Source organism: Delphinapterus leucas, chromosome 14 (assembly GCF_059928025.1).
Source record: "Delphinapterus leucas isolate spDelLeu-1000000601 "Yukka" chromosome 14, BTC_Dleu_Yukka2, whole genome shotgun sequence".
Lineage (NCBI taxonomy): Eukaryota > Metazoa > Chordata > Mammalia > Artiodactyla > Monodontidae > Delphinapterus > Delphinapterus leucas.
The window spans coordinates 22,177,589-22,194,529 of NC_143142.1; the positions used below are offsets into that span (position 1 = coordinate 22,177,589).

Sequence of the window (16,941 nt, forward strand, 5' to 3'; positions counted from 1 at the left end):
TCATTTATTTTTTTCTCTGTGTTTCACTTTGGATAATTTCTACTGACCTATTTTCAAGCGTGTTGATTCTTTTCTCAGTGTGTGTAATCTGTTTCTAAGCCCATCAAAGGAATTCTTCATCTCTAATATTGTTTGTTTTATTTCTAGAATTTACATCTGACTCTTTTTTGTAGTTTCCATATCTCTGCTGAAATTTCCAATCTGTTCAAGCATGTTGTCCATCTTTTCCCCTAGATATTTTCTGTCTGGTAGTTCTAATGTCTGGGTCATTATTGAGTCTGGTTCTGTGGATTGTTTTATCTCCTTTTTTAAAAATTGAGATGTAATTGACATATAACACTGTATTAGTTTTAGGTGTACAACATAATCACTCAATATGTATATATATTGTGAAATGATTACCAGATGTTTTATCTCTTGACAGTGTCTTTTTTTTTTTAATATAAATTTATTTTTGGCTGCTTTGGGTCTTCGTTGCCGCGCGTGGGCTTCTCATTGCGCTGGCTTCTCTTGTTGCGGAGCACAGGCTCTAGGCGCGCAGGCTTCAGTGATTGTGGCACACAGGCTCAGTAGTGGCTTGCAAGCTCTAGAGCGCAGGCTCAGTAGCTGTAGTGCATGGGGGCTTCACGGCATGTGGGATCTTCCCGGACCAGGGATTGAACCCGTGTCCCCTGCATTGGCAGGCGGATTCTTAACTATCGCACCACCAGGGAAGTCCCGACAGTGTCTTTTATTTTCCTTTCTTGCTTGCTTGCTTGCTTTTATGTTTTGTGTGTTGTAATATTGTATTGAATACCGTACACTATACGTAGAAGGATAGTAGAGGCTGAGGAAGTGTATTTACACCTGGAAATGGGCAGGCCTGCTCGGTGTGGGGATTGATTGAGCCTTTCTATCAGTGGTCGAGCTGGGTTTGGGTTTCCCTGTTCCTGTCATCACCTGCAGTGCATGTCAACCTTCAGATTCCTCCCATGATGGCTGCTGTTACCTCGTGCTCAGTGTGGAGCCTGGGATGCCAGTGGGGTTTTTTCATTGTTCCCATTCCACCCTCAACTTTGAGCAGTTCCTCCTTGCCTGTGACCTTTCCCCTCCCTTGATGGTAGACTTCTGCTGCTTGTAACTTGGCGCTGTGCTCGTGGTGTGGTTGGGGGTTCTTGGTTCTCCTGCCCCATCCTCCATCTCAGACACGTCGTGTCACTGGGCCTCAGGGATGGGGTCTTTCCAGCATCCCCAAATACCCCTCTCCCGGCAGCCGAGCACTGCCTTGTATCTGTGGGGGCTTCCGGGAAGAAGAGGGTCTCCTGCCCCTCCATTGGGTAGCAGACCTCTGCTTGGCATTGGTCCAGGATCCTGGGGCTCAAGGCAACCAGGGGCTGATGGCTTTTGCCTCTGCTCTTCCCCCAGAAGCAATGAGTCTTTGCCTGGTTACTTTGACAGGAACGAGAGAGTCTCCTGCTCCCTCCCCAGGGGCTTCTACGCTGGCCCTGGGAGCAGGAGGGTTTGCTGCCCCTCCCCTTGCAGCTTAAGGCTTTTGTTTCCTTTGAGAGGAGGGTCCTGGAAGAGGGCAGGGTTTCAGGCCTGTCCCCCAGCAGTGGCTCATCACCTCCTACCCATCACCTTCTGCTCACTGGTACCACCAATGGGGACCCTTTGGTGTCCTGCCCTACCCTGGTCATTCTCGTGGGCCCTGGGTGGAGGCCTGCACAGAATTGCTTGCAAGTGAGTGCAGACTCCTGTTGTGTCTGGGGTCCCCGGGCATCCTGGGCTGAGAGGCTAGCCCACATTCAGCCTTTAGAAATTTGTTAAAATTTTATAGCTGCTTTCTTCTTACTTACTTTCATGGCGACCCCCTCTTCCTCTTGTGCTCCGTCAACGATGAAACACTTTGTGTGGCCTGACTCTCCTCAGAGGAGCTTCTTACTTTTTAGAATTAAATTGCCTTGGTTGTCTTGAGACCTCAGCTTTCTAATGCATTGAAGAAAAGTTCTGAGCTTTTTCTCATTGTTAGGATGAAAGCAGCTTTCTACATCCTAAAGGGAAGCAGAACTCCCCCAAAGCCTGCTTTTTAAATCCCGGCCCTACCCTCCCTCTTGAGGACTTTCATTTCCAGGATCTTATTTGCACTTCAGCACATAAGATACAGTGAAGTGTATCTGCCACTCAGAACCTGCCACTCAGAACTGGGAGTCCAGAGACATCAAATGTGCTGCTGCAGAGTGATCAGTGAGCTTCCCCTCTGCAGAAAGTCATTTCTTGTGCCACAGTTTCCCACTTGAAAAACAAGTGTGGCCCCTCAAATGAACCTCGCACCCCTAAGGTACTTGGGATGCCCTCGGCTTTTTACGACCGTACCTCATCAGTGCCCCCTGCAGAGAGGTCCTGTGTTTTCATGTGCTTTGTCTCATCTGTCCTCACACATTTATGTGATACAAGAGCAGGTAGGTGGTGGTCTCTCCACTCTCAAAGCTGTGAGAAGCTAGAGGTCTGGATGTGAAGTATGGCCCCTGGGATCAATGGCCCAGCTGGTTCCGAACCCAGACTCTCTGACTCCAGCCTGGCCCCCGCCGGGGCCGCACTGCTGTGCTGTGTGCTAACTTTAAGGTCTCCTGGGGGAAAAAAAAAAAAAGCCTCCAGTCATTTGTTCAGGGTTTAAGCGATTCATTCTGTGATTCAATCCTGAAACATGAGACAGTCTGGTTTTGCAGACAAAAAACAACATCCCAAACTGGATCCCATCAGCTAGGAAGTTTTGTTTGTAACAGGTTGAAAAGTGAGCCCTGTGGCCGAGCCCCAGCCTGAGGGCTGGTATCCTTTTGTCTCCTGCAGCTCTGGTCGGTGCCTGTGGTGGGAATTACTCGGCCATGACTTCCGTGGTCTATTCCCCCGACTTTCCCGACGCATACGCCACAGGGAGGGTCTGCTACTGGACCATCCGGGTCCCGGGAGCCTCCCACATCTACTTCAACTTTGCCTTGTTTGACATCCGGGATTCCGCAGACATGGTGGAGCTGCTGGACGGCTACACCCACCGCGTCCTGGTCCGTTTCAACGGGAGGAACCGCCCACCTTTGTCCTTTAACATCTCTCTGGACTTTGTCATCTTGTATTTCTTCTCTGATCGCGTCAATCAGGCCCAGGGATTTGCTGTCTTGTACCAAGGTAAGACCCCGGCCTCCTTGGGCTCCCCTTGAACCTCATTGTGACGTGTGGACCTCGGGTGCTTCTTGCCAGAAGGACTGTACGTCAGGATCTGCCCACTCAACTTGCAGGTTTTCCCGCCTCCTATTTTATAACTTGTACCCACTTCATGATACAGAGACGAGGTGCCACCTGTGAGTTCTGCTGTCTTAGTCGTTCTCATGACAGTTTTCATGGGAGAGTTAAAAGACTAACTAAAAGAAAGAGCTGAGATTGGCAGAATCGGAAGGTTCCAGAGAGGTCATTTGCTCCATCCTCCTACCTCTGAACATCCTAGCCAATCCCCAAAGCCTGGTTTAACATCCTCAGACCCTCCTAACATGGGGCTGCACTCCTGCCCCTGTAATGTGAACACACGTGTGCTAGGCACAACTCGTTGCCCGCACATGAGAACACAGCAGGTGTCCATGACCTAGTCTCTGTTCTGGACGTCAAGGGCCTCAAGAAGAGTTCAGTCAGTGTGCGGCTACAGGAAGGAGGAGGAGGCCTCCTCACGGGTGGGACAGGCTGAAAGAACAGGTAGAATTGGGGCAGATAGATAGGAAGGAAGAGGGCCTTCGGGGCAGAGGGACCATAGCTGCAGAGGCACAAGGGCAGGAAAACCCTAAAGCACGTTCAGGGATCCATGCAGAGACACGTCAAATGGCTCCTTCGGAGCCAGAGCCTGGCAGGTTCTGCTTTGGGGCCAGCAGGGCCAAGAATTGCCCCCAGCACTGAACCATAGAAAACTGCCTTCTCTTCATGACCAGTGCCTCCTCCTCTTCGTTGTCTCCACCAGCTTTCCCCCAGCTAATTCCTTTTGATCTTCCAGCCGTCAAGGAAGACCCGCCACAGGAGAGGCCCACTGCCAACCAGACGCTGGCTGAGGTGTTCACGGAGCAGGCCAACCTCAGTGTCAGCGCTGCCCGGTCCTCCAAAGTCCTCTACGTCATCACCACCAGCCCCAGCCACCCACCCCAGACCGTGCCAGGTAGCAGTTCCCAGACACCATCAAAGGGGTGGGAGCCACAGAGCTTGGGGGTAGTGCACTTGGCGGTTACAGAAACAGAGCTCTCTCAGGTGTTTCTCTTTCCGAGATGGGCTGGGGGTCCTGGCTCCATGACTCTGTTTGTCCTGGCCTTGGAGGGACATTTTCTCTTTAGCTTGATTCCGTAGTCCTTACCTCCAGCATCCAACATGGCTGCCTTGAGTACGTGGTGATTAATCAGCTAACCCAGTGTTTCCTGCGGCCCCAGGTTGTAGCTCTCTGAGTGCATCAGCAGTTGCCAGAGCTGTGTTTATTCAGTCATTCGGAAGATGTGTAATTGCTTTAATGGTGTCAGGCTCTGTCTTAGGCACTGGATTGTACAGCGAACCACACAAAATCCCTGCCCTCCTGTGGCTGACACGTGGAAGGAGAAAGACAAAAAGCAAAAGAAGAGTCAGATAGTCACCAGAGCTGTGAAGGCAGGTCCTGCAGGAGACAGGTGGAGAGAGGGTGGTGATCTTATGGTTCAAGCTGGCTAACTTGGTCGGGTATGGACTGTGACTCTCTCTTTTCTGCCAAGGAAGTTGGAGCCTTTACAAGCTGGTAGAGCTGCAGATACCATTCGCAATTCCCTGGATTAGAGGTTTTCCCCTGCAAGACTCACAGTAGGAAGTCAGGGAGGAGAGCCCCTTCCTGTGTATCCTATTGTTTGTGTATCTGTAGGATTTCACAAGTCACACATCCCATTCCTCAGATGAGGAAATGAGGCCCAGAGAGTTTATGTAATTCGTCTGTGGTCGCACAGTGATTCCAGTGGTAGAGACAGAATGTGCACCACTCCTTTCAACTCCAAGTTGAGTGTGCTTTGGACCACACTGCCTGCCTCTCTCCAGGAGGGAGTCTAGAGCAAGTCGAGGTGCTCAGAAGGTCTGGGACTCCGGGCCAGCCCAGCTCGAGCTGCGTTGCATGGCTACCCCCACCTGCAGGGAGCTCCTCAGCCAGGCCTGCTTCTCTGAGCCACCAGGGCTCACTCAGACTTCCTTCTGAAAAGTGAGCTCACACAACACAGTCCGATCACCCCTGTCTTTTGCACTTGCAGGATGGACAGTGTATGGCCTGGCAACGCTCCTTATCCTCACGGTCACAGCCGTCATAGCAAAGATGCTTCTGCACATCACTTTCAAGTGAGTATGAGAGTCATCCGACTCCAGGAGGGGAAGGCTCAGGGCTCCTTTTCTACTACGCTTCAGTTGTCTGAGAACACTCGTAATATCAGAACATGATTCCAAAGCGCTCAGTGCTGGGCAGCGTGAGGCCATAGACATTCCTCATTCTCTGTAGAGTGAAATGTACAACTGGACAAATCTCACTAGGTTTGAGGGATTGTGTGTGTGCTCCTGGGTCTAAAGGATACGATTTCAAGGAGGATTGAAGTAGTCTGGGCATAAAACAGGACAATTTCCATTTTTTGGCTTGTGCTGGCCCCCTGAAGAGATCTTTACATAAGAGCAAAGTTTCCTAGGACAATACCAGGCATATTTCCTGATGCCTTCTAGAAACTGTGAGACATTCTTAGGAAGAGAATTCCGACATTTTATTAACTATTGCTTAATAATTATTTAAAAACAATTATTTAAGAAGCTTTTAAAAACTTCATCCTTCAGTTCCAACCAATTTGGAAAAAAATATTTCCTCCCCTTACTTCCGCTGTTCAGGTTTAACTGTTCTGCCTTCCAGGAAAGGGGTGATTGTTCATGCACTGATGTTTGTGTGCCTACAGAGGGGGGTGCTAATTTTCTTAGCCCTCTGCTCTGTCTTTCCTGTGGTTCTCAGTCCAGGCTCTCTCCATTTCTTTTCTTTTCCTCAGTAAAACTTTTTTCTCAGTTTTACTGAGATATAATTAACATAAGGGCTCTCTCCATTTCAAGGCCTTCCTGAGCATTGGTGTCCTGTAAAAGCTACCTTTTCCCTGACCTTCTGGCTTGCTCTCTGCCAGACTTCTTTGTACATTAAATGCCGTCTCCTCCATTGCCCTGTAAAGGCTGCCCTTGGCCTCTTTGGCACCACCCATAGGCCTTTCCACCCTGCACTTTACATTTTTCAGTGGAAACAATGTCCTTGTTATTGTCTACTGGGCTTCTATATCTGTGTTTCTCTTTCTTTTTTTTTTTTAAGTCCCAGTTCACACATTCTGGGGAAGCCTCTCAGGCACAGTCCTGTCTGCGTGTCCCCCACAGCAGGGAGAGCGCAGGACACTCTCTCTAGGGTCCAGCACTTCACCGCACACTGAGGCACCAAAACCCGTGTCTGACTTTCATCTGACACGGAGCCCCTCTGCAGCTTCCCTGTCAAGCAGTGCTGGTGGCTGGCATGGGGGCAGGGCAGGCGTGGGCAGAAAGGCAGTTCCCAGTCCAAGAAGAGCAGGCTTGCCTTCATCCTGTTTAGCTAGGTGGGCTTCCGAATAAGTGTCATTTGAAAAGAGTTCTTCTGCTTAAAAAGAAAGAAGTATTTTGAAAACTCATAATCTCTCAGGCCAGCCCTTTCCAGATTTGAATAATCCTTCCAGCTAGAAGGTTCTTCATTACACTGAGCTGGAACCTGCCCCACTGCACTGCCATCCCACAGGGCGCAGGTCATCCAGATGGCAGTCCCTCGGGTCTCTAAAGGCAGCTATGAGGTTTCCTGAGGCCTCGCCTCACCGAATGTCCCATTTTATAGGTGCAGGTATCTCATGAGATGGTAGGTTCTTTCGGACGCTTTGTTCTATTCTACTTGAAAAATTAAGTTATTTTTGTTCGACAGATCCCATCGTGTTCCTGCCTTAGGGGACCTTAGGGACTGTCGTCAACCAGGGACGTCGGGGGAAATCTGGAGCATTTTTTATAAGCCTTCTACTTCGATTTCCATCTTTAAGAAGAAGCTCAAGGGTCAGAGTCAACAAGATGACCGTAATCCTCTTGTGAGTGACTAAAACCTCCCCGCTCTGTGCCCAGGACGTGAGATCCCTCTGAGCTCGAGGCCCCTGGGGACCACTTCTCCCGTGGTTTCCTTTGACTGACTCTTCCTGCCTCTCCCTTGGCCTCTTCTGGGGCACCGGCCACAGGGGCAGCATAGCCTGGATTCGACCTGCTTCATCACTGCACTTAGGAGAGAGACTCGTGGTCCCACGGTCCGTGCCTCCTGCATCTCTCTCTCTCTCTGATCTAGGAACAGGGTGTCGGGACAGTGGGGCTGAGATGACAGAGATGGTTGTGTCCAGCACTGGGCTCAGGTACGTTCTAGACGACTGTCAGGTAGTGGGTAGGTAGTGCTTCTTCTCAGTTTTGTCCACACAGATCGCTTTCTCCTGGTCTTTATGGTTTGGAACAGGCTAGGCAGAGAGAGTTCTGAGGCTGTCCTGGGGGTTGGCCCTGCAAAGCATGACAGAAACCCACGCTCTGTGCTGACTCTGGGGCTTTGCTCCGTGGGCTCCGGGAGAGAATGGGCCGCCTCCAGCCTGGAAGGGCCTGTCATGTCAAACCTGACACCTTCACCCATGGGCTTCTTTCTGTGGCTTCTTCTGCAGCTTGGTGACTAGCAGACAAGTTTGAGGGGTAGTCATAGGAAACATCCATTCATTTATTCATGCAGTAGACTTTACCCAAAGCTTTTCTAGGTGCTCAGTAGCTCCTTGTTAGGCTGGATTTGGTGACCTCTCCCCCAAGCTGCTCGTCCTGTGGAGCCTGAGCCAGGTCCCGTCTCGGGATTCCTAAGCTGACTCTCAGTTCAGAACAGGGAGTGTAAACATGGTTGAGCATCCAGGAAGCAACGTGTGACACAGGGTGCCAGCAGTCCCTCCTTTAAGTGTCCCTTATTTTAAAAGAGGATGAAAAATTTCCCATGGCCTGTGCTCTCTGCGGCCTCCATGCCTCTTCTTATGGGGACAGGGTGGGCTTTGGAATGGCTCAGTGGGGAAGGAGAGGCCTCTTGTCCCTACTCCCACACCCTCTGCCCCCCAGAAGGGGAGGGGAGCCGCAGAGAGTGGCATGCAGAGTGGGGAGGGAGGGTGTGGGAACGGGAGCCCCACTGAGGAAAGGCCTCCGAAGATTGAGAGCTGCAGCTGCAGCGGCCGCGGGCGGTGGGAGTCTGTGCCATCCCGTCCAGAAGCCCCGCCGTCTGTCCAACAGCAGCCTCGTCTACAGCAGCCGGGAGAAGCACCTGGGACCCCGAAGGCCGGGCCTGGCCTCTGTCGGAGTGTGGCTCTCCCGCAGGCACTCGAGCCTTGGGCCTCGTTGTGCCAAGTGTTTGGGGCACTTTGCCCCCCTCGCCGAACCCCTGAGCTACTGCCTGCTGTGGCCTTCCCTAGGGGTCTGCCACACCGGCAGGCGTCTGCGCCCAGCTCCCAGAAAGACAGAGGGCCACGTGGGGCCAGCTGGGAGGCGACACCAGCAACCAGGAGAGATGCTGGGAGCTGGCAGCGTGGGCCAGGGGCGTTTGGAGGGGGAAACGCCACGTGTCCACGGGAGAGCGGGGGCGCTGCCCCAGGCACCGGGTGAGGCTTTGATCTGGAAAGGGCGGTTACCCCAAGCAGCTGTCAGCAGGGTCTGGAGACAGGCCTGCCGAGTGCAAGGACCACCGGAATATACTGACGTGTGCAGTCTCCCCTCCAAGCTATTCCTGGCCTTTATGGAATCTCCTCTCAAACACAAGTGTCAGGTGTCTGCAGTCACAGAGGGCCCTGTGCTGTGAATAGGTCCGCGCAGCACAGAGGGAATGTGGAATCCCACCCGGGAGGGGTCCACCCGGCCAGGGGCAGTTGCTCGCAGCCATGGGCTCCCTCTGATCACTGGCCTTGGTGCATCCTGTGGGCCCGCCTGCCCTCTTCACATTTCGTGACTTCAGGTCACGGTGTGTCTGAGCACCTGGAGCAGCCCTTTTTCAGAGATCCCAGAAGGGCTGTGACCCCAGTGTTGTCCTTCTTGCCACCCCAGGCACAGCCCAGCACCCTGGGACCCACTTACCATCCCTGGAGCAGCCCCGGGAATCCCAAACCGGCCTCAGGACAGCATGGGGGGAGAGGGCCATAAATTGTCCCAGGCCGACCTCTGTAAGCGTGATCCCCCAGAGGGCCCCCCGTGGCTAAGTAAACACTGGAGGCATAAATTATCCCAGAAGAGGGGAACCTGTGAGGCCAGAAGAGGGGAGATGTACACCCAGGAGCACCCAAGGAGGAAGCACTTGATCTGCTAAGAAACCACTTTAGAGGCAAGAAGGTGGGGGTTGGAGGGGACTGGAAAGGGGTGACCCTGAGAAAAGGGTGAGCCGCCCCCTTTCTGGGCATGAGCGAGGTAACCAGGTTGCTGTAACTTCTGAAGTGTGGGCTCTGGCTCAAGACTCCAGCCGGCCAGAAACCCGCAGCGCAACGATCAAAGCACTCGCAAGCACAGCTGTCCTGGCCCTTAGGCCGAACCCATGGGTGGGCACGGCCCCACCCGCATGGCCTATCATCAGCCCCAGGCAGGAGTGGCCTGACCTGCTCAGTGTCCGGCCAGGTCATCCTGACACCAGCAGGGCATGCAGCCTGTCACCAAGCCCCCATGCTTCCTGGCACTTCATCTTCCCTAGCACTTACAGGGGGACGGCCTCCGAGGTCCCATCCCCTTGTCTGATGAGCACCCCAGGCCTCCTGCAGAGCCTGGTGGCCCCCACTCTGTAGCCCGGTCAACTGCTGCCCTCTTGGGTTTCCAGTCTTCTTCTTGCTGTTTGATGTCTGCTTTTGCTACCACCTTGGGAATGTTTAACCTTTTGATTGTTTTCCTCTGGTGTCTTTGTTTACCCTCCTCACTGTTCTACCTCCTGGCCAGGGCTCTCAGCTTAGCTACCCTGGCCCAGGGTGTTTTTCAGACCTTCCAGCCCAGCTGCCTCCCCTCAGGCTGGCTGGCCCCGGGGGATGGGGCCTCACCCTCTGTTTGCAGACCCCAGGGGGCCCATTTCCAAGGTTCCCATCTTGCCAAGTTGAACATATTTAACGAGGCAGCAGTGGGGTGTGGAGGAAAGTCTGAGGTCAATCTACTGCTTCAGAAAGGACGTGTCCTCAGGAGCACACGGTTGGGGGGCTGCCGCCGAGGGGTCCACACAGCGCCAGGACCTGCCCACATCCAGACTCACCTTCCCGCAGGGATCCTGACTTTGGATGACATGGCTTTATTTGTAAATATGCTCTTAATACACAACTTTGAGAATAAAATAGAAACATCATGTATTTTAAAATATAAGATGAAGTGTGACGCACTGTATACAATTTAATATATATTTTTAGGATTGTTATTTAAGAAAATGGAATGTAATGGTACTTTTACAAAAGAGAGAAAAATGTTATTTTTACCGTCTGGAGAAAATAAATATTCTCATTGTTGTAGAAATCGTGATGGGCCCTAGGTTGTCGTGTTTACGGGAGGCTCCCAAGCCCGAGGCCAGGAAGGTGTCGCGCTGGGAGGACCTCGGGCTCTCACTGGGTCAGCGTCTTCCAGTCGCTCAGCTCTCATCGCGTCTCTGACCCACAGCCGATCTCCGGCCGGTAAGGTCTGAAGAGTTGGGATTCCAAACTCACATGGTGCACGGTGGACATAGGGTGGCCACGGGCAAGGGCACAGGGGCTCTGCACTCAAAAAACCTGGGTCCGAAGTGGCCTCAGGTCGGTCGGCCCAGCTTCCCCTCCCGTAAGATGCACAGCATCTACGTCTCAGAAGGTCAAGAAGGCTAGCATGCTACATGATTATCGTCCACATGGGTTTCCCTGCCTTTCAGAGCAGCCAGCTCTTCCTCTCCCCTTTCCCCCCACCCCTTCCTTTTTATAACACGGAAGAAGCTCGGGTGTGACCTGCCCTCTCCCGTGAGGAGCTGTGCACCCCAGTGGCCCTTGCATTGGGTCCTGTGGTCCCTGTTTTGACGATGAGGAAGCTGAGGCTCAGATAGGAGTGCGGGGCAGTAAACTTAAGAGTACGGCTGAGTCAGCCTGCAGGATTCAGCTCCCACCATTGGTTCGCTGTGAGGCCGGGGGTGTAAAACAGGGAGGCTTTGAAGGGTTTCAGTGGAGGAGCGACGCCAGATTCCCAGTGAGAAGGATTTCCTACGTGCATTTGGAAAACAGGTTGGAGTGGGGTAAGACCGAGGGCAAGGAGGCCAGTCGGGAGATGCCGAGGCCCCCACACCGGCGCCGTGGAGGGAGGGGAGGGCCTGAGAGAGAGCTGGCCACCTCCGCAGGCCAGGGGCCTGGCTCATCCCCCAACCCCACCACCACGTGACCTCGGGCGCGTACCCCCTCCCCAGGTGCCTGTTTTCTCACCTGTCAGGTGAGGGCAATTACAGTACTTATTTACCTCATTGAGTTGTGATGAATTACCTGTGGTATGTTTTCAGTAAGTGGTGGCTGTTCCTTGTTATTTTAGAAAGGAGCTGGGGGGTGAAGAACAAGGGAGTGTCTAGGGTGATGCCCAAGCATCCTGACTTTGGTGCTGGGGAGAGAGAGAGGCCAGTCTTTTCGATAAAGGACGTAAAAGGCACCGGAAGAGAGAGAAGACACGCTGAGTTCTGTTTGGGCTGAGTGAGATCCCGTGGGACATGGAGGCAGAGCTGTCAGGCCGGGACAGGCAGCCTGAGACCCAGGGAGGGTCAGACCTAGGTTCCACAGCCCATGGAAATGGGGACACAGATGACATCTCCAGGGTGTGTCTGGGGCCACCCCGGAGGCTGCTGAGGACAGTGTCACGGACACACTCAGGCAGATGAGGGGGAGCCTGGGCAGGAGTGGGGTGGGGGGAGCTGGCTCGTGGAGAAGGAGAGGGGGCAGCCCCGGAAGCCAAGCTTCGGACCTACCTGGTTCAGTCACACAGCCACTGCTGGTTCTGGGAGCCCCGGGTCCAAATTCTCAGGAGGCAGTTTGCTGGGGGAGGTCTCCCTGCTCCAGCTGGTTATGGCAAGGAGAAAAGGGGGCACGTTACCACCACCTCAGATGCAGACACGTTCCTTAGAGCAGTGCCTGGACCACTTGCTTCAGAACCCCTGGTGTGCTTGTTCGAAATGCAGGTTCCTGGGCCCCACCCCAGACCCGCCAGAATCCCTGAGAAGCTTCTGAGTGTTGCCGACGCTCACTGAACTGTGACAGCCCTCTTGTTTGAGACGTTTGGTCGGTAGTCACCTTTTCCTCTAAAACGAATCATCCACTCATAGGCAGTGGCCTTAAGTTCCACTGGCTGCTTCCTCCACTATCCACAGTGTATTGGTTACTCGACTTTGAAGGCCATATCACTCCAGAAATTCATTGCGGAACAGAGAGGGGCAGGGGAGGAGAACTGCGCAGCACAGCAGTCATTCCAGACACTTCTCCAGAAAGCGCTGCCTTGATGTGGGGTTTGTGCCCCCCTCCCGCTGTCCCCTCCCTTCCTGACCTCGGCCTGTGCCCAGGCAGTCAGCCCTAACCTGCTGTGGCCGTTGCCACATGATGGCACCTCACAGGCCAGCTTCACTTGAGTGTTTATCTTCTCTGAGCTCTCCCCTGCTTCCCGTATGCGCTTTCCTTCCCTGAAGGAAAATATTTTTAATGGCTGGTGGAAGACAAATGGGACAGCCTAGCTGGTGAACTTCTTAGAGATGGATCCGCCTGCAACAGAAAAATAAATACACGCAGCCAGGATGCACACCACTGTCCTGCCTAAAACAGCGCCAGGAGGAGCCCCCAAAACCCATCTGAGTGGACTCTGGAGATCGCTGACCTTGACCTCATCTCCTTGTTCCGAACCTGCAAGATGGGACACTAAAACCCGCCCATCCGGGAGCCAGCACCAGGGCAGCATCAGCACCATCCTCTGTCAGGCAACCAAGGCCCTTCTTCCCATGGAGACGAAAGGGCTGGACAAGGGTGACCTTGTCTCCAAGCTTGGGGGTCATGTGATCATCCCCTCTCCCCACTGGGCTGTGCGTGCCTGAAGCTGCAGACGGTCTCTGGGATGCAGAGAACTGGGAAGCTTTTGTTCCTCTGGCAGGGTTGGGTCCCCATGGGGGATTGATTGTTTTTGCTTGGCTGAAAGGGACACTTGGGGGATAGAATATTTCAACCTCAAGAAGCAGCAACATTTGCTTGTAGCTGGAAGTCTCCCGTCCTGGTCTCCAGCTGTTGTCTGGAGCCACCAGATCCCTGCTGAATGGGGCTAACACCCGGCAACTGGACGCAGACAGCACCGGGCTGGGCTGGCCGTGGACCAGCCTGTGTCCGAGAGGCCCGTCTCCAGGACAGCCCGGTGGCAGGGATGCCCTCAGCCCTCTCAGTGGTGTTTACCAGGCTCTGGAATGAACCTGCCCACTGTGGATGACTGGGCTGGGGAACCAGGCTCCACAGGGAAGCATTTTAGGGGGAAAACAGATCCAAGCTTGAGGTCCAGAGTAACTCCTTGGGAAAAAAGATGGCAGGATCTGAAACAGCCAAGGTTCTTGCAACAGAGAAGCTTCAGTTCTCTTATTTAGCTCTCAGGAACGTTTACCATTGTCCCTGTTCAAGTGAAGCCACTGAACTTCTAAAAACTTAATTGGGGACCTGTTGTTTTGCACACTGATCGTGAGAATATGTGTAATGAACTCGCCTTAGTCGCTGGTACCAAAGATAAAATCGGATCAAGAGCACTCAGTGGGAATTCAAACCTCATATTAGCCAAATGTGGGGCAGCTTTTTATAGGTCCCAGGTGAGCTGAGGAAATCTGAATGTGCAAGGATGCTGCTGCTGCTGATAATAATAATAGCTACCATTTCTGCGGTATGTGTGCCAGACACTGTGCTCAACCCTCAAAGTCATCCCTGGGTCAACCCAGCCTGGGAACCAAGGCTCAGAGAAGCAGTCTGGCCAGTGGAAGGCAAGGCCAGGACTGAGCCCAAGTCTGCTGGCTCCAAAGCCAAGGCTCCTGGTTCCTGTTGCTCTGCAAGCCCCTCCCACTTGGGCAGGGGGCTGGGGTCTGAGGGGAAACCCTGTGGCCCCCAAATATCTCCCCCAAATATCATCCCTGTTGCTTCCAGACAGCCCAGGGAAAATACAGATCAATTTGCCTAGGGTGAGGAAAGCATCAAACCTACACTTCTTTACCTATTTGGCAACCCAGACTCCTTTGGGAATCAGAGGAATGTCACGAAGCCTGTCCCCAAAAGACCTCACCTGCAAAAGCTACATAGAAATTCTGGAGATTCAGAGATGCTCCCCACCCAGCCCCAGAAACCCTTCCATGGACTTCAGTTTCAGAATCTCTCCATTAAGCCAAAACAGGGGTACCTGAAAGTTAAAACTAGACCAAAAGAGTAATAATCATAATAGTAACCATGCATACACTTTACTGATCACTTATCCAGTGTCAGGTACTCACACCAGGAGTTAGCAAACTTTTTCTGCAAAGGGCTAAATAGTAACTATTTTACCTTTTGTGGGTCCTATGGTCTCCAATCTCTGTCACAACCTCTCAACTCTGCCTGCAGTGGTTGGGGGCAGCATCCACTCCAACCATAGCCTATTCCCAGGGACCCCCAAGGACCCCCCCATCACCTCAAGTCCTCAAGCCTTCGGGTGACTGTGAGGGAGTGGGGATCGGCAGTGGGAGGTGGGCCCCAAGGTCCACCCCTAAACAGCCACAGACAATATATAAACACATGGCAGCTTGTATGCCAATAAAAGTTCATTTAGGGACACTGAAACCTGGATTTTGTATAACTTTCACATGTCACCAAAGTATTCTTCCTCTTTTTTGACTCTCCCCCAATAATTAAAACATGTAAATACCATTCTCAGCTCGCGGGCTGTAGGAAAACAGGAGGCAAGCCCACAGGCCAGCCCCTGCACCATGCCAACCGCTTTTCATCCCTTTGAATGCTCACAACAGCTGGATGGGTTAGGCCTCGTTATTATCCCCATGTGTCAGATGAGGACACTGAGGCTCAGAGAGGTTAAATAACTCACTCAAGAAGCACAGCAATCGGGACTTGAACCCTCCCCCAAGCCTGTTTGCTTTCCTGAGAGACAAGCTGGGTGAGTTTAAATTGTGGAGAAAGGGAAGGAAAAGGTGCTGGTGGGGCAGAAAGGGAGACCCTAACGCACAGCAGCGCTTGACCCCTGGGAGCACAAGGGAGGGCGGGGTAGGGATAGGGGAGGCTCTTTGCTTGAATGGGCTGCACTGCAGGGGTGGCGGCCGGTTTCCTCCAGAGGCCCCAGATCCACGACAGCTGGTGGCCCTCACAGTGGTTTGCGTCTCCCAGGTTCTCTTAATTATAACTAATTTGCCACCCTCAGCAATGCCTTGTTCTCCTTTGCTAATACCCATGAGTTGGAACATCCCAGCCAGATGTTGGGCAAAAATCACTTCCCTTTCCCACGTAGGGAGCCCCAGTCTCTTAGAAACTGGCCTTCCCAGTGCCGCAAGGCGGGCAGGGCGGCCCTTTTGCATGTGGCCTTGCTTGGCTGAGATTTGCCATCAAATCTTTCAGCAAAGGGGCTTAGCAAAGAATCTGCTTAACTTCTCCAACCCCTTGGCTCCCCGGCTGACTCTCGGGGCAGGAGACTGGCTGCACGGGTGGCCTTTCTCTTTGGTGCTGTTTGCCTTTTCTCCATTCCCACCGAGTCATTTGCAACTTGGGCCCAAGTCTTGGGAACCCTGTACCCCAGAAACACTCCGGGCTGTGGCTCTGTCTTGTTTGGGGTGACAGGGACCGGAAGCTAGGACTGAGGAAGGCGGCCGCTGCTGAGGGGTGGGGGAAGGAGGCAGGCTTGCCAACATACCTGTGTAGGTAACCCTAGCCAAGCCACCTGGCTTCACTGAGGAAGCCTTGATTCCTCATCAGAGGAGCATTAATACCGTGAGCTCTGAACTTGTGGGGACTGGGTTTAATGCAGGCTCTGCTGTCACCAGCTCCCAGACCTCAGGCAAGTTATTTTACCTTTGTATCCTCAGTTGACTCATCTATAAAATAGGTCTAACAGTTTTCTCATAGAGTTGTTGTGAAGATTAAATAACATAATAAAGGTAAAGTGTTCAGCTCTGGCACGGCATTTTAATGATTTTCATCAGTAAACTAAGGGTGGTGACACTCTGACCACACGGGTCTGGAGAGGGTCAGCATGTCAAGGGCCTGGTCCATAGTCCCAAACGGGAGCGGAATCACACGGTTCTGCAGCCAGACCTCCCGGGGACCACCAAGAGCATGGGACCTCAGATGCGCCCTGCCTTTGGGATTGAAACTCTGTTTATCAAATTCCAAGCACACAATGCACAAAGGGCAGTTCACTCCTTAGAAAAATAATGCCTGACTCGGTTCCTTTAAGTAGCTAATTTCCCCCAATATGTTCAATATATGGCCCTATTTTATAAAAATATCTACTGACCATCACCTTCTCAGTAACGTTATCTATTGGGTGAAAATACCCTTCTTCTGCAGGCCTCCTGCCTGCAGTGGATTTCTTCATCTGTTGCTTCAGGTCAGGAACAAATGCAGAATTTTGACGTCCTTTTATTTCCCTCCTGGCCCCAGGTGGGCAAACAGGCAGGCTAAAACCCCAGGCCCAGCTCTTTCTCCGCTCGCCCCGACTCTGCCTCCCACGCCCTTGCTTTCATGGCAGGAGCCGCCCCTGCGCAGCCTTGCTCACCAGCGCTGCTCAGTGGTAATATCTGAGTGCTGCGGCAGAACATCAGCCCTGAACCGCCACCTCCATTGCTCTGGGCCCTAACCCTGTTGACTAACCCAGGACACTCTCTCTCACCACGACACCTAG

General features: G+C 52.8%; 1 protein-coding gene across 7 annotated transcripts in view; it reads left to right on the forward strand.

The window, feature by feature from the left end:
• Positions 1–16,941, forward strand: part of KREMEN1 (kringle containing transmembrane protein 1) — a 93,438-nt gene that overhangs the window by 53,132 nt on the left and 23,365 nt on the right. Inside the window, exons 6-11 of one of the 7 annotated variants that reach the window (XM_089894657.1) lie at positions 2,827–3,159; positions 4,010–4,171; positions 5,265–5,349; positions 6,968–7,124; positions 7,373–7,436; positions 10,564–10,721. In XM_089894657.1, the coding sequence (XP_089750783.1) occupies positions 2,827–3,159; positions 4,010–4,171; positions 5,265–5,349; positions 6,968–7,124; positions 7,373–7,405 (770 nt within the window). In that variant the 3' untranslated portion in view covers positions 7,406–7,436; positions 10,564–10,721. The other 6 variants (XM_089894658.1, XM_089894660.1, XM_089894659.1 and 3 more) reach the window with 6 other exon arrangements.